The following is a 20,524-nucleotide window of genomic DNA, read 5'->3' as shown; positions in this document are numbered from 1 at the left end:
GGGAGCCTAGCACACCACCCCCAGCTGTTTCTGAACCACCTGCTCCAGAGGGAGGGCGCCCGGCCTGTGGCCCAGGGCTGTGGCTCAGGCAGGTGTGTGCTGGGTGGCTCCCAGATGTCTCCTGGGTGACAGGGCTCACAGCCCTGTTAGGATGAGAACACCTCTTGACCCTCCTAGTCCACTGCAGCCCCTTTCCTACAGCAGGAACAGAGCGGTGGGCCAAAGCCTCCCAGGGTTGCCAGGCCACTGGTCCCTAGGGGCCAGGGTGTGCCCTACCCCTGGTCTCCAGCTGGGATGTGGGCCCTACAGGAGAGCAGTTGATCCCCTGTCCACGAGCCCTTCCTCACCCCAGGCTGCCTGCCCACACTCCTTGAGGGGCCACTCCAGGCCCAGGGATGGTGCTCCAGCGGCCCTGCCCCCACCCGCCCTGCTGCCCAGCACCTCATTGTGAGGTCAGAGCCTTCCGACAAGCTCTGTCCAGAGGTGTCTGGTGGGGCCTGGGGCTGGACATGGCCCCGCCTCCCCAGACCTACTTCTTCGGGCTCTGCCGCCCCCTCGGCCCGATATGTCTGTCCCTGTTGCTCATCCCAGCCACAGGTGCTTCCTCCTGCCCCCCACCCCACCTCCAGCCAGGGCTTCCCTCATCCAAGTGGGGCAGGCTGGACCCCCGTCCTTCCAATGACCACCAGGGCAGGGGTGGGCCCAGGGGTCCCCCAGCTGCCCGAGAGGCCCTGCTGCCACGCTGCCCTGTCTCCGCAGCTGTGACCTACTGCGAGTGCAGCCTGGGCCTCAGTCGCGAGGCCCTCATCGCCCTGCTGGTCGTGCTGTCCGGCATCGGCACCGTCTGCTTCTGTGCCCTGGTCATGGTGGTGGTGGGCGTCATGCGGGCCAAATGGTGCGTGCCCCTTGCTGCCCGGGGAGCCACTCCAAGCAGGGGCAGGCCAGCCTCAGTGTGCCACCGTGGGGCTGCCTGAGGGAGGGGGTCTCTCTCCCCTGGGTAGGCCATCATGAGGGCCAGGGGATGGCACCTCCCTGGTGTGTGCCCCATGCTCTGAGACTCACACCCCTTTCTGCCCTCCAGTGAGTCAAGGACCCCTGGACAAGTGGACAGGAGGTGAGTGATGTGGGCCGGGCAGAGCCCACTGGTGGCTGCAGGAGCACTGCTGCCAATGTGGGTCTGCCTGTACCCCTGGCCGCCTGACCACCCGTGTCCTGGCAGGTTGGTGGGGCACTACGGGGTGCAGGAGGAGCATACAGACCTGCGCACAGTGCACGTGGAGTCCCACCTCATGGACCCCGACCTGGAGATCTCTGTGATGGAGGACCAGGGCCTCGGGACCGAGTCCATGGACACTCTGGAGGAGCCGTCCCCCCCGCCCCCGCCGCCCCCACCGCCCCCGCCCGAGCCGTGAGGCTGCTGGGTGAGGCAATTAAAGAATATTTAGTAGCTCCTCTGTGTCCTTCCTTCATGTGGGCATGGGCCAAAGCCCTTGGGGTCTTCTGCGGGGCAGTGCCAGACCCTCCCTGGCCCCAGGCAGAGGCTGCACCACTCAAATTTCCCTGACCCCACTGTTGCTCTAGCCCCACAGTCCTGCACCTTGTGCTGGGTCTCTGGGCCCTGCCCCTCGCCCCCTGGGAAACCCTGCCCGTCGTGGGGGGGGTCACACTCTGGCTCTTCCAGGAGGGAGCTGGGTGTGATGTGACAGGCATGACTGAGTGATACCCCTGCCCCCACTCACACTGGCCAGGGAGGTTCAGAAGAGGCCTTGGGGGCTGGACAGGACTCAGACACTGACCTGCTTCCCCAGGCCTGCCTGCTTCAGTGCCCACCCCAGGCACCCACTGTGTGTTCAGCCACGTCTGATTAGGGGCGACCATGGGCATGGATCATCCCTCCTGGGTTCTCGGGATGCACACCTCTTTGGGGAGAAGCTGAATGGGAGGGCTGGGCTGGGCAGGTCCACTCTCTGGAGGGTAGGGCCACTTTGCTCAGCCCCAGCTGGGCAAGACTGGGGTGAGGGGGTGCGGAGCAGGGCGCCCTGGGGACAGCTGAGACTTGAGTGGGCATGGGTGGGTTTCAGTCCAGCTTGCAAGCTTCAGTGGGTGCCCGGTGGTGGTCTCGGCAGAGCTGTGGCCTACAGCCGCCAAGGGAAACAACAGCTCTGGACAGGTGGTTGGCAGCGCGGGGCTGGCTGTGTGCCTGGCCCCCGCCCCAGGCGGGAGCCAGTCGTGGGACAGGAACTGCCGGCGCCCCAGCTGTAGAGTTAATACTGCTGTGGGCGCCACAGGGGCAGGCTCCAGGTACAACGGGCTTTAGGGCAACGGAATCCGGGTGCGACGGGCGTTCTCGCCGCGGCCCCAGCGCTGCCCCCATGCGAAGCCATTTTTTTCTCTCGTGGCCACTGCCCTCCGTCCTGCTGTGGCTGCTGTTGGCGCCATGGCCCAGCCGCGCCCAGGCGCTCTCTGCCGCGGTCCCCTCGGAGCCCACCGGCGCTCCGGCCTGTCCCGAGGCGTGTGCGTGTGCGCCGGGCGGCAAGGCCAACTGCTCGGCGCGCGCGCTGCCCGCCGTCCCCGTTGGCCTGAGTCGGCGCGTGCGCGCGCTGCTGCTGGACCACAACCGTGTGCGAGCGCTGCCGCCCGGCGCCTTCGCGGACGCAGGCGCGCTGTTGAGCCTGGACCTGCGCGAGAACGGGCTGAGCGCCATGCACGCGCGTGCCTTCTGGGGCCTGGGCGCGCTGCAGCGGCTCGACCTCGGCTCCAACCTGCTGGAGGCACTGGCGCCCGGTACCTTCGCGCCGCTACGCGCGCTGCGTGTCCTCTCGCTAGCTGACAACCGCCTGGCGCGCCTGGAGCCTGCGGCGTTGGGCGCGCTCCCGCTGTTGCGCGCTCTGAACCTCCAGGACAACGCGCTGGCGGCGCTCGGGCCGGGCCTGCTGGCCACTTTGCCCGCCCTCGATTCGCTCCGTCTGCGAGGTAACCCCTGGGCTTGCGGCTGTGCGCTGCGCCCTCTCTGTGGCTGGCTGCGCCAGCACCCGCGACCCCCAGGTGAGCCATCGAGGTGGGGGCGCCGGTGAGCTGTGGGGGGAGGTGCCGCGTGAGCCGGCGACCGTCGGGTCGCGCGGCAGCCGAGGCCGCCGGACTCCGCCTGACGCCCGGTTGTCTACCCTCAGAGGCGGAAACCCTCTTGTGCGTGTTCCCGGGGCGCTTGACGCTCAGACCCCTGACCACCTTCACCGAAGCCTCCTTCAGCCACTGCGCGCAGCCCCTGGCCCTGCGGGACCTGGCTGTGGTCTACGTGCTGGGACCCTTCTCCTTCCTCGCCAGTCTGGCCGCCTGCCTGGCGCTGGGCTCCATACTCACCGCGTGCAGCGCCTACCGCCGCCGCCGCCGCCATCGCGGCGGCACCCGCCGCCCGCGCAAGGGGCCGCCAGACCCGGAGCCCGCCGTCCAGCCCGCGGACCCTGAGAGTCCCGCCGCCGCCCAAGCCTGAGCCGGCCTCCGCGGGCCAGGGGCGCTCCCACCCTGCACCGCACGCCCCGACAGGCGCTCGAGAGCCTTCCCTGCCCCCTCCCCTCACACCCCGACGGCGTCAACAAGCGGCACAGATGGAAATTTTGGTGACATTCCTTTAGGCAACACCAGTGCGCGCGCCGGGCCAAGGGGGCGGAGCGCCGGGGCCCTGGGCGGAGAGGGGCGGGGGCAACGCCCGGGCCGCGCGGGGAAGGCGCGCGCTCAGACACGGGGGGCCGGGCCTGTACAAGGTGGCGGGCGGGTCACACACCCGGGGCGAAGGGGCGGGGGCGCCGGACAGGGCTGAGGGTAGCCGCCGCGCTCCTCGGCTGCAGGCGAGCGAGGCGTACAGAGCAACAGGGAGCGCCACCAGCGGCCGCAGGCCCGGAGTCCGGACTGGGCTGGGAAGGGGCGGGGCGAGCCGGCGGCCGCGTCCGCGGGAGCAGGGGCGGGGCTGGGGGGGTGCAGCGAGAAGAGGGGCGGGGTGGAGCGCAGGCAGGAGAGGAACGCAGAGGCTGGAGGAGCGCGTGGCCCAGCCAGCTGGGGCGGTGGGCCCGGCTGTGGCTCCGGTGGTGGCGCGCAGGATGGGGCTGTGTTCCTGCCCCTGCGCCCAGGGCCAGGGGAGCCCCTGCCCTGCTCGAGCCCCCAGGGCCCTGCCTCTGCCGGAGCGCCCTGCGGCCCTGCCCAACCGGTTCAGCCTCTGGCCCGTGCTGTGCCGCTCCGGTCCGCGCTCGGTCCAGCAGGGCCTGCTCGCCAGGCGGCGGGCGGACGGACGGACGGACGGACGGAAGGCCCGGGGCGGGCAGTCTCTGGGGCGAGTGGGCTTCCCTCAGGCCTTCCCGGGCAGCAGGGCCATCAGTGTCCTTGGCCGGGCTAACTGGGCGGGCGCGCGGGCGCGCGGCTCCGGGGGCCTCACACCACGGTGCTGACCGAGGGGTCTGAGAGGTTGAGCGGGCCCGAGATATCAGTGGGATGGTACTGCTGCAAAATAGAGATACAGACAAGACGCCCGTTAGCCCCACGGCTCCGGGACGCGCGCGGGGCCTGGGCGGGGACTGGCCAGCCGGCTGACCGGGGGCGGCTGGGCGGGCGCGGCCGGGGGGAGGCTGGGGGCGCTCCTCCCCCGACCCGCTCGTGCTCCGGGGCCTCTGCGTGGCCGGGCCGCTGTCCCGTCCGTCTGTCTGTCTGTCTGCGGGGGAGGGGGGCAGAGGAGGGCGGGCGGGGCGTCTCAGCTCTCCCTATGCCGGGCACACATCTGCAGCTGGCCCTCCTCCCTCTCAATAGCGCGTCGCGGCAGCACTGTGTCTTTTTGGTTTTGCAAAGCGACGCGTCCACCCCCGGTGCTCTATAAATAAGAACCGACAATCAATACCGGCCCCTCCGGCAGCCAGGGACCCCAGCCAGCCCTGAGTGCCCAGAGCCGCCCAGGCCCGGACCAGCCTCAGGACAGGAGTGAGGAACTCAGCAGCCAGGCCCACCCCTGTCCCAAGCAGCCCCCCACCCAGCCTCCCTCTGAGCAGCCGCCCAGCCCCAGAGACAGGGTGGGAGCTGGGCTGCTCACCCCCGCCCAGCCCCCCGGCTGGCAGTGCCCCTGCAGTCACCCCTGCAGGGCAGGGCCCCTGATGCTGCATGGTGCTGGGCTGGCCCAGGAGGACGGGTCCCTGGGGCCCACGGGGGCTCTGTGGGAGGGCCTGGGGGCATGTTCTGGGAAGGGCACCGTGAGGGGGTGTGAGCTACCCAAGCAGGGGTGGGGGCGTGTCTTCTCTGGCCGGGGCCCTGGGACCCAATGACCCCTTCTGAAAGCTGCCATTGCCTGCAAGATGTTCTCTGCTCCCCCTTCGGCCAGCTGCCCCCAAAGCGCCAGCTCATCACGATGCTGGGGACCCCTCCTCTTCCCTGCGCTGCCCCCACTCCCTCCCCACACTCAGACCTTGTCCCTTCCTGCAAACGTAGGCCCCACTCCCTCTGCAGTGGGCATGGCTGTGGGTGCCTTGGCCTAGGGTGGCCCCAGCTGCTCCTTAGGTCTCCTGTTCCTGATCCCATGACCCTCACTCTCCACCATCCCCGTGCCAAACCTGTTCCCCCAGGCTGCCTAGCAGCCAGGCCTCACAAGTCCCTCCTGTGACACCCTGGTGGCTGTCCACTGAGACCTGCTTCCCCTGCCCCACTTCAAGTGCCCTGACTGGTCCTGCAAATCCCCTTTCAGGGTGAGGAGGGCTCTCTGCGGGCCGCCTGGTGGGAGGCCACATCGCCCCTGGCAGCCACTGGGCCTTGCTCTATTCCAGCCCCTCCCACATGCTGCCTGATACTGAGGTGCCCCTAGCAAAGCTGTGTCCCTTTTGAGGGCTGGCTGCCTGGTCCCAGTGTGTGTATGAGCTGCAGTGAGAAGCTGCCCAGGGCAAGAGGAAGAGGCTTGGCTCTGACTGGGGACACTACGGGGTATGGCCGGGGTCCAGAGCCGAGGCACTGCTCTCCTCCCTGGGCCTCTCCTGGGAACTGCCCTGTCCCCCTGGGCTCTCAGACTCTCTGGGGTTGCCGCCACTCTTGCAGGGCCCCTGCTCAGCCTGGTCCCACCCCATCCCCCCACAGCCCATGTGGCCAGGGCCGGTCCCAACCCCAGGCCCCCCGCCGTCCACCCAGAGGGACCCGGGCCCGGCCCCCAGCCCCCGGCCCACACAGAGACCACATGGAAGATGCAACACACATGGCTCTGGTGAGACGGGTGACACAGGTGTCGGGGGCAGGGCCAGCGGCCAGACAGACGGACGGGATGGGACGTCACAGCCACCCCCTCCAGAGACGTCGCAGGGAGGGTGGTGGCTCCCCTGGGAGAAGCCAGAGACCAGGGACAGAGGGGTGTGGCGCCTCCTCCCGGCGGGCGCGGAGCCAGGACGCCGGCCCTCTGGGCTCCGTGGACCGGCACAGCCCGAGAGGCAGTGACTGACTGACTGACTGACCGACAACATGACACAGCTTCCAGATGGTGTGTGGTGGTCATGGCATGGTGGTGGGGGAGGGGTGGGCAGCGCGGGGCAGAGAGACACACGGGGGAGACAGGACCGAGGGTGTTCCAAGGACAGGGAGCCAGAGAACGGCTCAGAGTTGGGGAGAGAGTGAGGGGGGAGAGAGGGCGCTGCACCCAGTGTGGTGGGGGAGGGCCAGCTCTGGCGAGTGAGGGGCAGGAGCGGTGGGGGGCTGGGTGGGATGATGAGGGGAGAGCACGCCTGATGCACGGGACGGAGACACGGGGGCGTGGGGCGAGAAGAGTCGGAGACGTGTGACGGGGGTGTCCCCCTTACCGTGTCTTTGGAGGACCTACGTCTCTTGAAGCTGGAGGCCAGGGTGGAGGTGATAGCCCTAAATGTGGCTTTCTTTTTGGGGTCGGGCTCTGTTCTACCACTCTTTCTATCCTAAAATGAATATGTATAAGTGATTAGATGCTAGGCTGGCGGCCACACCTGCCCTCGCCTGCTCCTGGGGGCTGCTGCCCGGCCTGGCCGGCCGCTCGGCCCTCACTCCTGTCTGCCTCCCTGTGCTGGACTGCTGCTGAGTGGACGGCCAGGCCCACGAGGGCGGCTGCATTTCCTGCCTGGGCCTCGGCCCGACCTTACTCATGCTGGGGGCTGGCCTCGGGGGTCCTGGCCGGCTCTCTTCTTGGGAGGTCTGCCTCGTGCCCTGTTTCCTGGGCAGCCCTGACCCTTGGGTGTCCCCGGGAGGTGGGGTGGTGTTGACTGGCACCTTCTGAGGACTGAAGGCAGGACCTGCCATTCTCACAGAGGCCACTGACCCCAAAGGGGCACACACCGAGAGGAAAGGGCCGAGGGGCCGAAGGCACGTGGTGAGATGGAATTGGAGTGGACAAGAGCGGGCTCTCGGGACCCCAGCTGTGGCTCTGGTGGCCCTTGTGGCCGCCTGTGAGAAGCAGCGACCAGGTCCCCACGGGACCTGTGCGGCCAAGAGCGAGAGTGGGCAGATGAGAGGCATGGGGCTCTGGTACCCCACCCCCCATGGGCCTCACTGTAGCACCCATGGTGTCCTGGGTCCCAGGCACCCAGAAAGAGAAACCATAGAGCAAACCGGAAGCCAACAGTGGGGACACTGCCTACCCTGGTCCCCAGGGTCATGGCTGCTGGCTCCAGCCTCGCCCGCTGGCAGCATTTCCCACAAACACCGCCAGGGCGCTGGACCAGCCAGCCCCCTTCGGTTGTCATCACGGAGCACGAGAACGCAGCAGGGAAGGGGCCCCAGAGGCTGTTGAGGGTCTTGGGGCGGCGGAGGGCAAAAGCATCTTGGACTCAGGCACTACACACAGGTGGGGCCTGTCTTACCCTGCCTCAGTTTGCCTTCCTAGGGAATGGGCGCCAGGGGGCGACTCTGGAGACCAAGCGTACGGCGAAGGCTTGGTGTGGGCTGCATGGCCTCCCTGGGCCCTGCTTTGGAGTGGGCAGCCACCTCCAGGCAGCCCTCCCGCCAACGCTGCCCCTGAACCCGGGAGCACTCACCGCTGCCCCTGGCCATGGCTCCCAGCTCCAGTCCTGCCCACGTGGGCTCTCGAGCTCCCGCGCCTGGGGGCAGGACCAATGCCATGGCCTGCGGGGTCGGAGGAGGGCCGGGCCGGGCCGGCCACGGGCACCAGGCCTCAGAGGGTGGCCTGCCCTACCTGCAGGTTTTTCCTCCACACGTTGACGGCGGCAAAGGCCAGCTGCATTTGCTTCCGGCGTGCATCCTTGTGGCGCTTGTAAGCGATCTCAATGAAGATGAGGAAGATGCCCGCCACGATACCCCCAGCCACCAGCATGAAGACCCCTGTGCCAAGGAACACAACCTTCAGTGCTGCCGAGCCCCACTCCGGGCTGAGGACGCGTGGGCGGGCTGAGGCTCTCACCTGCCATGTTCTCGAAGGTGAGGGTGGCAGGGGCGTTGCTGCGCGAGTCACACTCCTGGTACCGCACCCAAGTCTTATCCAGGTCTTCCATGAAACCGTTCTCGTGGGATCTGGGCAAGCACGTGTGCGAATGGGGTGGGGCTGGGAGTAGGGCGGGGCCTGGGGCCTGGAGTGGGCGTAGCATGGACTCCGCAAGGGCTGAAGGGGCTAGGACCTGGGCAGGGTGGTGCGCGGGGCTGGCCAGGGTGCTGGGCGGGGCCTGGGGAGGAGGAGCCGGGGAGAGGCCTTTGCAGGGTCCAGGTGGCTGAAGGCGGAGTCCGGATGCGGGCAGGGGTTGAGTGTGACCACAGCGGCACTCGGGTCTGCCTCGGCAGGGAGGCTCTCGGAGAGAGGTGGTGGGGGCAGTGAGGCCGGCGGAAGGCAAACTCACTTGAGGATGGACAGGGAGACATTCTGCTTCCAGGGGCTGTCCTTGCGCATGCCGATGCCGAAGCCCGAGCGGAAGAAGAGCTCGCCCGTGGTCACCAAGTCGCACTTCTGAGAGGCCTCGAACTCCAGCACCGCGGAGTCCCAGATGAATGCATGCAGCTTGCTGCAGACGGGGGTGGGGTGAGCGTGACGGAGCCTGCGCGCTGGCGGCACTCCTGAGCCCCCGGTGCACCTGCCCTACCTGTAAGCCTGTCACCTTCATCGCTCCCGTGGTCCCCACAGCCTGAACACCCTTTTGGCTCACTTTCATTATATGGCCTGCGGCCCTCCCACACCTGGCTGCCACACCCTTCCTTGTACCTGCACCCACCACCCGCCTTGACGCCGGGCCCCTCACTGCCCAGCCCCACAAAGGTGACCCGCCCTTCAAAGTACGCCCCGCCCCATACCGCACCCTCACTTCCCACTTACCCCATGCCCCGCCCCGATGCCCCGCCCATCACCCGTCCCACTCTACTGGATGCCCCGCCCCCAGGACGCCCCGCCTCTCACCCGTCCTGCCTCGCCCCTCACTTGTCCCTCCCCACCAGGATGCCACGCCCCCGGTACGCCCCGCCCCTCCCGGATGTCCCGCCCCTCACTTGTCCCGCACTGCCTGGATGGCCTCGGCTGCGCTCTCGTAGTTGTGCTTCTCCATGTGGCGGTACATGGTGCTCAGCTCTACCTGCCGCCGGAAGTAGATGTCCACAGAGCTCTGCTTCACCGTGGCGTAGATGAACTTGTCCGAGGGATTCCTCAGCTGCGGGGACAGAGGGGCGGCTCGCGGCTGCTCCCTGGGCCCGACCCTCCCTGCCCACTCCGCCAGCCGGGTCTCACCCGCGGGTCATTGATGCCGGTGATGCGCTCCTCAGGCCGGTCCAGCACCAGGAAGGCCGCCAGGTTGGCGGTGTAGGAGGCCACGATGATCATGGCGAAGCCGGCCCACACCATGCCCAGGATCCGCGCTGAGAAGCTCCGGGGGGCGCCTGCGGGCAGAGGCGCGGATCAGCGCCTGCCGGGTGGGGGCGGCGGGGCGGGGCGGACGCGGCTCACCTTCCCCGATGCCCGAGTTGAGCAGGACGCCCCAGGAGAACCACATGGCTGAGGACAGGGTCAGCGCATCCTCCTCCTCCTCCTCGCTGTTCACCTTGAACCGGCCGAAGGGGCTGCGGGGCGCAGAGGGCGGGCGGGAGAGGCAGCCTTGCGGCCCGCAGCCCCCTCGGCCTGCCCGCCTGCCCGCCCCGCGCTCGGCTGGCCGCCCCGCGGTGGCGCTCACCTGAAGCGGTCTAGCAGGTACAGCATCACGGCCACCACGTGCACCGACAGCCCCACCAGCAGCCACAGAGTGCTCTGGAAGGGCTGCATGAACGAGTCGAGCGTGCTCCGGGGGATCTCCTGCGGGGAGACAGGCCGTCAGCGCCCGGGCCTTGCCGGGCGTCCCCCCGGCCGGCCACGCGCGCCCACCTTCTTGACCAGAATGGTCAGGCCCTGGTACTTGAAGGGCTTGGAGAACTCGATGTACTGCGCGCGCTCGTTGTTGATGGTCAGCGGGGCCACGATCATGTCCGCCTGCCCGCTGAGCAGCTCCCCCATCATGCCGTTCCATTCCTTCTTGTTGCTGTTGTTCACCTGGGGGTCAGCCAATAGGGCCAAGATGCAGGCACCACAGGGATCGGCTTCCTCAGTGGCCCGCCCGGGCTCACAGACAGCGCCACCCACAACACCGCACCCATGCCTTCCCCAGGCCCCGTCCATCCCACCGCAGGCCCTGCCTACTCCAGGTCACGCCTACTTCAGGCCATGCCCATCCCACCGCAGGCCCTGCCTACTCCAAACCACGCCCACCCCCAATGCCCTGCCCACCTCGGGTCACGCCCACCCCTCCACAGGCTCCGCCTACTCCAGGCCCCACCCCAGCTCACAGACACCGCCCCACCCATCCCACCGCAGGCCCTGCCTACTCCAGACCCTGTCTACTCCAGGCCCTACCCCACCCACCCCACTGCAAGTCCAGCCCACTCACGCCCTGCTACCCATCACAGGCCCTGCCTAGTTCAGGCTCCGCCCACTCCAGGCCCTGCCAATCCCACCACAGCCTCTGCCCAGGGCAGAGTACATCACCCCTCAAGGCCCCGCCCTCTCCAGACCCCGCCTACTCAAGGCCCCACCGCAGGCCCCGCTTACTCCAGGCCCCACTCCGGCTTACAGACACCCCCCCGCTGGCCCCACCCTCTCTATGCTCCTCCCACACCACCAGAGACTCCGCCTCCTTCAAGCTTCTCCCAGGCCCCGCCCCATCCACTACAGGTAGCTCACACTCCAGGTTCGCAGGCCCTGTCCCCACAGGCCCCGCCACGGCCCCAGAGCATGGCGTCTGGGCCTGTGTGCTGCGATGGCGAGGGCCCCACCGCTTACCCGCTCCTGGGTGCCAAACTTCCCGTCGGCGACCAGGTGCACCTCGTAGGTGAAGTTCATGGTACGTGCCAGCTTGATGAGCAGGTCAATGCAGAAGCCGTAGCAGCACTGAGGCACCGTGTGGCGGGCTGAGGAGTGGGGGGCGGTTACCGCTGGGCGTCCGGTTGTGCCCTCGCCACCCCCCAGCGCCTCTGCACCCCGCACTCACGGCTGCCTGGCGACGTGTCGTTGGGCCCGGTGCAGATCACCTTCTTGACAGGATCCCCATTGACCGTGAACTCCTCCTTGCACGTCCCGTCGTTCAGCGTGGGCTTGACGTAAACGAAGGGCTCCTGGTGGATCGTGACGATCTGGGGGTGGGCAGATGGGGCAAACTCAGCCTTGACCCGTGGCCCCTGGGGGCCCTGAGCGCAGTCCACCTGTCAGCGCTCGGCCTGCCCCAGTGCCGTGTGCCCTGCTGGCCACTGCTGGCTGGGCACCCTTTCCAGCCTCCCCCACCACTGTGACCATCCCAGCTTCTTGCTGTTCTCAGGGATCCCGGTGCACCAGCCTCCAAGCTCCATCAGATGGTGTGCAGCATCCTGGAGGCACACAACCTCTGGAAACCTGTTCCCGTCTCTTGGCCCCTTTTTCATCAGGCTTGGACTCCACCCGCTCTGTGAGGGGAGCCTGCCTGGACTTCAGCCTGTGTGGGGCACTTTCTCTGACTTCTCAAAGAAAAAACAGCCTGTCCCAGCCCAGAGCCACGAGGCGGGCCTGTCCACAGACTTCCACTCAGAGCCAGCACAGGCCTGGGACGCTCAGGGGTCCAGTGGAGTCTTCTCCCCAGGCCTCCTGCCTCTCGGCCTCCCCAGCAGCCTGTCAACACTGGCCTGCGTTTCCAGTCTTTGACCGCCCTCCTTTCTCCCTTCCTCTTTCAGCCTCTTGTCCTGGGCTTGCCTCCTAAGTCCCCGGACTCCTTGGGCTCATGCTGTGACCCATCCCTCCTCCCTGTCCCTGGGTGGCAGGTGGAGGGGTGGCACTCACTTTGTAAGTGAGCACAGCTGAGGATACAGTGGGTGGGGTGGTGATGTACGGACAGGCCCTGGGTCCTGGCAGGGAGATAGGGGCAGGGGTGAGCAGACCTATGCAGGGGAGCCTGGAGGGGAGTTCTGGGGGAGAGTCAGCCGGAAGGAGCGGACTTTGATCCAGGGGGGAGTGGGAGCCCTCGATGGAGCTGACATGCTCTTTAAACTTCCATTGCGGTTTCTCACTTTGCAATAAATGTGTGTGTGCTCAATAAACTCAATATATGAAGAATGGAAAGTGCAGCACTGGTGACAGAATTAACACCTGGCCAACGACTTGTGCGCTGCACATACCTTTTCTCAACAACATAGATAGTGACTATACACGTGGACCTCACCAGATGGAACGCACGGGAATCAGATCAACTACATCCGATAGACAAGCTCAGTATCATCAGTCAGAACAAGGTCAGCAGCCAACTATGGATCAGACCATCAATTGCTCATATGCAAATTGAAGTTGAAGTTGAAAAAAATTGAAACAAGTCCATGAGAGCCAAAATATGACCTTGAGTACATCCCACCTGAATTTAGAGACCATCTAAAGAACAGATTTGATGTATTGAACACCAGTGACTGAAGACCAGACAGGTTGGGGGATAAGGTCAAGAAGAAAATACATGAAGAAAACAAAAGGTCATTAAAAAGAAAGGAAAGGAAGAAAAGGCCAAAATGGGTGTCAGAAGAGACCCTGAAAGTTGCTGTTAAAGGGAGAATGTTGTTGTTGTTGTTATGTGCCGTCGAGTCGGCCCCGACTCATAGCGACCCCTCCTTGGGTTTCCAAGGCAGTATCACTACGGAAGGAGAAATGCCCAACCTTCCTTCCGAGGAGCGGCTGGTGGGTTTGAACCGCCAGCGGTCTGGTTAGCAGGCAAGTGTCTTAGCCACTATGCTACCAGAGGGAGAATAGCTAAAGTGAATTCAAGAAATGATGAAGTAAACAATCTGAACAGAAGATTTCACGGGGCAGCTCGAGAGAACAAAGTAAAGTATTATAATGAAATGTGCGAAGACCTGGAGATGGAAAATCAAAGGGAAAGAATAGACTCAGCATTTCTCAAGTGGAAAGAATTGAAGAAAAAAATTCAAGCCTTCAGTTGCAATACTGAAGGTTTCTAATGGCAAGATACTGAACTATGCAGGAAGCATCGAAAGAAGATGGAAAGAATACACAGAGTCACTGTAGCAAAAAAGAATTAGTTGACATTCAGCCATCTCAGGAGGGAGCATATGACCAAGAACTGATGGTACTGGTGGAAGAAGTCCAAGCTGCACTGAAGGAATTGATGGAATGCCCATTCAGAAGTTTCAACAAATGGATGCAGAGCTGGCAGCTGACTGGAAGAGATCTATACTTGGGCCCATTCTAAAGAAAGGTGATCCAACAGAATGTGGAAATTATAAAACAACATCGTTAATACCACACACAAATCTTGCTGAAGATAATTGAAAAACAGTTCCAGCAGTATATTGACAGGGAGCTCCCAGAAATGCAAGCTGGATTCAGAAGAGGACATGGAATGAGGAATATCATCGATGATGTCAGATGGATCTTGGCTGAAAGCAAAGAATACCAGAAAGATATTTACTTGTGTTTTTATCAACTTTGCAAAAGCATCTGACTGTGTGGATCATAACAAATTGTGGATAACATTGAGAAGAATGGGAATTTCAGAACACTTATTGTTCTCATGAGGAACCTGTACATAGACCAGGAGGCTGTTGTTTGAACAGAGCAAGGGGATACTGCAAGGTTTAAAATCAGGAAGGGTGTACATCAGGGTTGTATCCTTTCACCATACTTATTTAATCTGTATGCTGAGCAAATAATCTGAGAAGCTGGACGACATGAAGAAGAATGCAGCATCAGGATTGGAGGAAGAATCATTAACAACCTGAGATATGTAGATGACACAATTTTGCTTGATGAAAGTGAAGAAGACTTGGAACATTTACTGATGAAGATCGAAGACTATAGCCTTCAGTATGGGTTACACCTCAATATAAAGAAAATTAAAATCCTCACAACTGGACCAATAAGCAGCATCACGATTAATGGAGAAAAAATTGAAGTTGTCAAAGATTTTAGTTTACTTGGATCCACAATCAACACCCATGGAAGCAACAATCAAGAGGTCAGATGTTGTATTGCACTGGGCAAATCTGCTGCAAAAGACCTCTTTCAAGTGCTGAAGAGCAAAGATGTCACTTTGAAGACTAAGGTGCACCTGACCCTAGCCATGGTATTTTCAATGCCTTCATATGCATGTGAGAGCTGGACAATGAATAAGGAAGACCAAAGAAGAGCTGATACTTTTGAGTTGTGGTGTTGGTGAAGAATGCTGAAAGTGCCATGGACTGCTGAAAGAATGAATAAATCTTTCCAGGAAGAAGTGCAGCCAGAATGCCCCTTGGAAGCAAGAATGGCCAGATTTCATCTCCCCTACTTTAGTCATGTTGTCAGAAGGGACCATTCCCTGGAGAAGGACATCATGCTTAGTAAAGTACAGGGTCAGCAAAAAAGGGGAAGGTCCTCAACAAGATGATTGACACAGTGGCTGTCAAGATGGGCTCAATTACTGCAAGGGTTGTGGGGCTGGCACAAGACTGCGCAGTGTTTCATTCTGTTGTGCACAGGGTCGCTATGAGTCAGAGTCAACTCCGTGGTACCTAGCAACAGCAGCAACAACAACAATCATTAATATCACATGCAAGCAAAATTTTACTGAAGATAATTCAAAATGGTTGCTGCAGTCCATTGACAGGGAACTTCCAGAAATGCAAGCTGGATTCAGAAGAGGGCGTGGCATAAGGAATATCATTGCTGATGTCAGATAGATGTTGGCTGAAAGCAGAAAACCCTGGAAAGATGTTTGTGGTTGTTGTTAGGTGCCGTTGAGTCATCTCCAACTCATAGAGACCTTATGCACAACAGAATGAAACACTGCCTGGTCTGTGCCAGCTTCATGATCCCTGCATCCCTGCAATGCCCATCATTGCAGCCACTGTGTCAATTTATCTTGTTGAGGGCCTTCCCCTTTTTCATTGACCCTCCACTTTACCAAATATGGTATCCTTCTGCAGAGAATGGTCCCTTCTGACAACAAGACCAAAGTAGGTGAGACGAAGTCTGGCCATTCTTGCTTCCAAGGAGCATTCCAGCTGCACTTCCCCCAGGACAGATTCGTTAGTTCTTTTAGCAGTCCATGGTACTTTCAGCATTCTTCGCCAGCACCACACCTCAAAAGCATCAGCTCTTCTTCTTCAGTCTTCCTTATTCGTTGTCCAACTCTCACATGCATATGAGGTGATTGAAAATACCATGGCTTGGGTTAACCAAACAAACCAAACTCACTGCCATCAAGTTGATTGCGACTCATAGTGACCCCTCCTTGGGTTTCCAAGGCAGTATCTCTATGGAGGTAAGATTGCTCAGTCTTCCTTCTGAGAGTGGCTGGTGGGTTTGAACCGCCAGCCTTCTGGTTAGCAGTCAAGTGCCTTAGACACTATGCCACCAGAGCTTCTTGCTTGGGTTAGGTGCACCTTAGTCATCAGGAAGACATCTTAGCTCCTCAGCACCTGAAAGAGCTCTTTTGCAGCAGATTTGCCCAATGCAGTATGTCGCCTGATGCCTTGACTGCTGCTTCTGCTGGTGTTGATCATAGAACCAAGTAATATGAAGTCCTTGATGACTTCAATCTTTTCTCCATTAATCATGAAGCTGTTTATTGGACCAGTTGTGAAGATTTTTGTTTTATGTTGAGGTGTAATCCATACTGCAGACTATAGTCTTAAATCTTCATTAGTAAGTGCTTCAAGTCATTCTCACTTTCAGCAAGCAAAGTTGTGTCAGCTGCATAAGTCAGGTTGTTAATGAGCTTTCCTTCAAACCTGATGCCACGTTCTTCTTCACATAGTCCAGCATACAGATTGAGTAAGTATGGTGAAAAGATACAATCCCAACGCACTGCCTTCATGATTTTAAACTATTCAGTATCTTCTTGTTCAGTTCGAATGACAGCCTCCTGGTCTATGTATAGGTTCCTGATGAGCACAATAGTGTTCTGGAACTCCAATTCTTCTCAATGTCATCCATAATTTGTTATGATCCACACAGTCAAATGCTTTTGCATAGTCAATGAAACACAAGCAAACCATTTTTCTGGAATTCCTTGCTTTCACCCAAGATCCATCTGGCATCACCAATGATATCCCTCATTCCACATCCTCTTCTGAATCCAGCTTGCATTTCTGGAAATTCTCTGTCAGTATACTGCTACAACCATTTTTGAATTATCTTCAGCAAGATTTTACTTGCGGGTGATATTAATGATATTGTTTGATAATTTTTACATTCTGTGGGATCTCCTTTTTTTGGAATGGGTACAAATATGGACCTCTTCCAGTCGGTTGGCCAGGTAGCTGTCTTTCAAATCTCTTGGTACAGCCAAGTGAGTGCCTCAAGTGTGGCATCCGTTTGTTGAAATATCTCAATGAGATCAAAAGATGTTTACTTGTGTTTCATTGACTATGCAAAGGCATTCAACTATCTAGATTATCACCAATTATTGATAATAGTGCAAATAATGGGAATTCCAGAACACTTACGAAGAACCTGTACATAGACTGGGAAGCTGTTGTTCAAATAGAACATGGAGACACTGCATGGTTTAAAATCAGGAAGGGTATGCATCAGGGTTGTATCCTTTCACCACACTTATTCAATCTGTATGCTGAGCAAATAATCTGAGAAGCTGGACTATATGAAGAAGAACCTGGCATCAGGATTGGAGGAAGACTCATTAACAACCTGAGATATGCAGATGACACAACCTTGTTTGCTGAAAACGGAGAAGACTTGAAGTACTTAGTGATGAAGATCAAAGATTACAGCCTTCAGTATGGATTATACCTCAACAAAAAGGAAATGAAAATCCTCACAACTGGACCAATAAGCAACATCTTGATAAATGGAGAAAAGATTGATGTTAAGGATTTCATTTTACTTGGATCCACAGCCAACTTCCATAGAAGCAGCACTCAGGACATCAAATTACATATTCCACTGGGCAGATCTGCTGCAAAAGACTTCTTTATTTAAAAGCAAAGATGTCACGTTGAAAACTAAGGTGTGCCTGACCCAAGCCCTGGTATTTTCAGTAGCTTCATATGCATGTGAGAGCTGGCCAGTGAGTAAGGAAGACAGCAGAAGGACCGATGCTGTTGAGTTGTGGTGCTGGCAAAGAGTACTGAAGGCACCATGGACTGCTAGAAGAACAAACAAATCTGTCTCAAGGAAGGACAGCCAGAACGCTCCTTGGAAGCGAGAATGGCCAGACTTTGTCTCTTGTACTTGGGTCATGTTGTGAGAAGGGACCAGTCCCTGGAGAAGAGCATCATGCTTCATAAAGTGGAGGGTCCATGACAAAGAGGAAGCCCCTCGACAAGATGGCCTGACAGTAGCTGCGGTGATGGGGTCCAGCGTGGCGAGGGTTGTGAGGCCGGTGCACGACCAGGCAGTGTTTCCTTCTGCTGTCCTCGGGGTCACTGAGTCAGAGCTGACTCCACGGCTCCTAACAACAACAGCAACAACAAAGACCGTCTGCCGTGAGCATTGTGTTCTTTTCAGATCTATCGGCATGGGCTCAGGAGGGCTTTAGAGGCAGTGAGGTGGTGTGAGTGGGGGAGGACCCACTCAGAAAAGGAGGGTGAGAATGGTTGCAGAACTCGGGGAATGCCACTGCGTCACTGAGTCGCACCTGCAGACACTGATGAACTGGTGGAAGTTCTGCTGTGCAGATCCAACAAGAACAACAAAACTATTAAAACAATTCCGTTCTTCAGCCGCACCAGCACACTTCAAGTACTCAAAGGTCGTGTGTGGCCAGAGGCCCCCGTAGCGGCCGGCACTGCTCCTCCTGTCTGGATTTGTCACGATTATTTAAATGTTTCTCACAGAATCTATGTACATAGTTAAAACCCCAGTATTCTTAAACCGTGTGATTTGCCCAGGTGTGCTCACATTGAGTTAATTGATCAAGCTGCACACTTACGATTGATCCGTTTTCTGTATGTAGCTGTATGTTATATTTCAATAACAAGTTTACCAAAAAGAAACCAGTGCAGCAAGAGCAATCAAGTTGTGAAAATCCATCCACCTCAGCAGCCCAGACGGGCCTCTGGTGGTCAGCATTTGGTCATTACCTGCAGCCCGAGGTGTCTGAGCTGCCAAGAGACTCGCCACATTGGTGGTGGGGAAGGGCACTGTGCCTGCCACCAAATGTTGACCTGAAGGCTGAGGGTGGTCTCAGGGGGCAGACTGCTCGGGCGGTAGCCTGGTTGTGAGGCCATGGGCACTGGCCCGGGCTGTAGGGAGCAGGCCCAGAAGTAAACAGAGTTCAGAGAGGTTTCATGGGAACACTGGGGAAGGTTGGTTGGACATGTTGCATTGAAGGTCCTTGCCTTTGGTGGCCTGATATGATGTACATTAACATGGGGAGTGTCTGGGGGGGACATGGGGTCCAGGGATGAGCCCAAGGACCCTTCATATATGAGTCAGGTGAAGAAAAAGGCTTCACAGGAGAAGACCAGCCGGGAGGGGCTCCCAAAGGCCCAGGAGAGAGCGGAAAAGGGAATGGATACCTGGGAAGGTGGTGCAGAGAGGACAGGAGGCCCTGGAGGCTTCAGAGGGGTGTGGGTAGAGGTGGTATCTCCAGGACTCTGGACAGAGAGCATGCAGCGGGGCCCAGAGCGGCCATCTGTCTGTCCCTCTGTCTCCCCATCAGCCCCTCCCCAGGGGAATCCTGTCCCACACTACTTCCCCTGGGGCACTCTCCTCTCCTCCCTCAGCCTGCCCTCTCAGCTCCCTCCAAGGTGCGAAGTGTGCCGCCAAGGGCCAGGTGCAGAGAAGCCCCATCCCATTTCCCTTACTTGGCTTTTGGGCCTGGGGGGCATTCAGAGCAGGGCAGTGGGACCCCACCTTTAACCTGGTTGACATCTGGTACCCTCGAGGCTTCTCCGTCTCTCCCCCCGGCCAGATGATCTTCCGGTCGTTGGGGATGACCTGGGGGTGGGAGTATGAGATGGAGGGTGGCCGCGCAGGGGTCTTGGCCCCAGGACCCTAAGGCCCCAGCTCCCACCCCCTCATGACCCCCACCTACGTGGGTGCCATTGTAGATGCCCACTTGGACCAGCTTGCGGTTCTGCAGGTTCATGATGCTATAGTTGGCAAACTTCCGGTCCCCGTCCTCATTGAACTCCACACGGCCGGTCACCCCGTCTGCGTACTTTGAAGACATCAGCACCCTGGAGCAAGGGAGGTGATTAGGGCCCTTCTCCCATCCTGCCTGTCTCGCACCAGAACCTCATGCCAGGCAGAAGGGTAGGCAGTGTGCACAGGCCTGGAGCAGAAGGGTAGCCGGAGCTCATGGGGGCTGAGGGGCCCCTGGGCAGCAGAGTCTGTTTCCAGAGCTGTCTGGAGGTGAGAACTTGTGGCCTCACAGCAGCATTGTCAGTTTACAGTGAGGAGGAGGAGCCCACGTGCCTGCGTCACTCGGGCAGCAAGTGGTGGAGGTAGGGTTGGCCATGTTCTTGACTGCCTGGCGGCCTGCCTTGCTGTGAGTATGGGTGTTGTACTGATCCGCCATGCTGGTGAGCTTGTCTGCACATGTGGGACCTGGTGGGACGCCCACTGTCCCAGTGTCTTTGCTTCCCCATGCAATGTGTCTGTGCACACAGACAAGACTGTGTCTGCACTTCTCTGTGCTCGAATGCACACACGTGTGCTTGTATATTGCCTGTCTGTACTGTGTGGGCACCTGTGTAGGCCCTGGGGGGTGGGTTCTGTGCACACTGTGTTCACTGCCTCATGGTCGGGGGCCTGGGGATGGCTGGGGCCTGCCCACCTAGGTGCCTGGTGCTGTTGGGGGGCTAGGAGCTGACTCCTCTTGCCTCAGGGTGGCCCTGGCTATCTCAGTGCAGGCCCAGTGCTGTCTCTAGGTCCTTGCCTCACCTCCTGGTGGGCCTGGAGCCCCACTGGCAGCCACAGCCTCCTCCCAAGTGCTGCCAGCCACATGGGGGTGAGTGTGAGCTTGGGTCATCTGCGGTGCAGTCTTGTAACAGTGCGATGTCTGCATCAGAGTTGGAAATGGAGCGGGTGATGATCAGGGTGGAGATGGAG

The 20,524-nt window shown here is 59.9% G+C and overlaps 3 protein-coding genes across 3 annotated transcripts in view; 2 read left to right on the top strand and 1 right to left on the bottom strand.

The window, feature by feature from the left end:
* Positions 1-509: 509 nt before the first annotated feature.
* Positions 510-1,412, top strand: TMEM210 (transmembrane protein 210). The gene is made up of 4 exons (XM_007947069.1): positions 510-597; positions 760-895; positions 1,082-1,114; positions 1,220-1,412. Exons 1-4 carry the CDS (start codon positions 510-512, stop codon positions 1,410-1,412), a joined length of 450 nt encoding a protein of 149 aa, XP_007945260.1.
* Positions 1,413-2,372: 960 nt separating this feature from the next.
* LRRC26 (leucine rich repeat containing 26) lies at positions 2,373-3,490 on the top strand. The gene is made up of 2 exons (XM_007947068.1): positions 2,373-3,045; positions 3,171-3,490. Exons 1-2 carry the CDS (start codon positions 2,373-2,375, stop codon positions 3,488-3,490), a joined length of 993 nt encoding a protein of 330 aa, XP_007945259.1.
* Positions 3,491-4,422: 932 nt separating this feature from the next.
* Positions 4,423-20,524, bottom strand: part of GRIN1 (glutamate ionotropic receptor NMDA type subunit 1) — a 31,713-nt gene continuing 15,611 nt past the window's right edge. The window contains exons 8-21 of the mRNA XM_007946957.2: positions 19,506-19,650; positions 19,325-19,408; positions 11,487-11,628; positions 11,279-11,406; positions 10,328-10,492; positions 10,140-10,258; positions 9,917-10,029; positions 9,701-9,849; positions 9,466-9,623; positions 8,826-8,987; positions 8,396-8,505; positions 8,171-8,316; positions 6,810-6,920; positions 4,423-4,491 (exon numbers count right to left, since the gene is read on the bottom strand). Of these exons, the coding sequence (XP_007945148.1) occupies positions 4,423-4,491; positions 6,810-6,920; positions 8,171-8,316; positions 8,396-8,505; positions 8,826-8,987; positions 9,466-9,623; positions 9,701-9,849; positions 9,917-10,029; positions 10,140-10,258; positions 10,328-10,492; positions 11,279-11,406; positions 11,487-11,628; positions 19,325-19,408; positions 19,506-19,650 (1,801 nt within the window). The remainder of the gene's footprint in view (positions 4,492-6,809; positions 6,921-8,170; positions 8,317-8,395; positions 8,506-8,825; positions 8,988-9,465; positions 9,624-9,700; positions 9,850-9,916; positions 10,030-10,139; positions 10,259-10,327; positions 10,493-11,278; positions 11,407-11,486; positions 11,629-19,324; positions 19,409-19,505; positions 19,651-20,524) is intronic.

This window comes from Orycteropus afer, unplaced genomic scaffold (genome assembly GCF_000298275.1).
Source record: "Orycteropus afer afer isolate SDZICR_OR568_19922 unplaced genomic scaffold, OryAfe1.0 scaffold00174, whole genome shotgun sequence".
Taxonomy (NCBI): domain Eukaryota; kingdom Metazoa; phylum Chordata; class Mammalia; order Tubulidentata; family Orycteropodidae; genus Orycteropus; species Orycteropus afer.
This window is presented reverse-complemented; position numbering and strand designations above follow the sequence as displayed.

What these genes read in the sequence shown, in the direction of transcription:
- LRRC26 (XM_007947068.1), top strand. Translation starts at nt 2,373, where the DNA reads ATGCGAAGCCATTTTTTTCTCTCGTGGCCACTGCCCTCCGTCCTGCTG. An exon ending in CCAGCACCCGCGACCCCCAG is followed by an intron (nt 3,046 to 3,170) that starts GTGAGCCATCGA and finishes GTCTACCCTCAG; the next exon opens with AGGCGGAAACCCTCTTGTGC.
- TMEM210 (XM_007947069.1), top strand. Translation starts at nt 510, where the DNA reads ATGGCCCCGCCTCCCCAGACCTACTTCTTCGGGCTCTGCCGCCCCCTC. An exon ending in GTTGCTCATCCCAGCCACAG is followed by an intron (nt 598 to 759) that starts GTGCTTCCTCCT and finishes CTGTCTCCGCAG; the next exon opens with CTGTGACCTACTGCGAGTGC. An exon ending in GGCGTCATGCGGGCCAAATG is followed by an intron (nt 896 to 1,081) that starts GTGCGTGCCCCT and finishes TCTGCCCTCCAG; the next exon opens with TGAGTCAAGGACCCCTGGAC.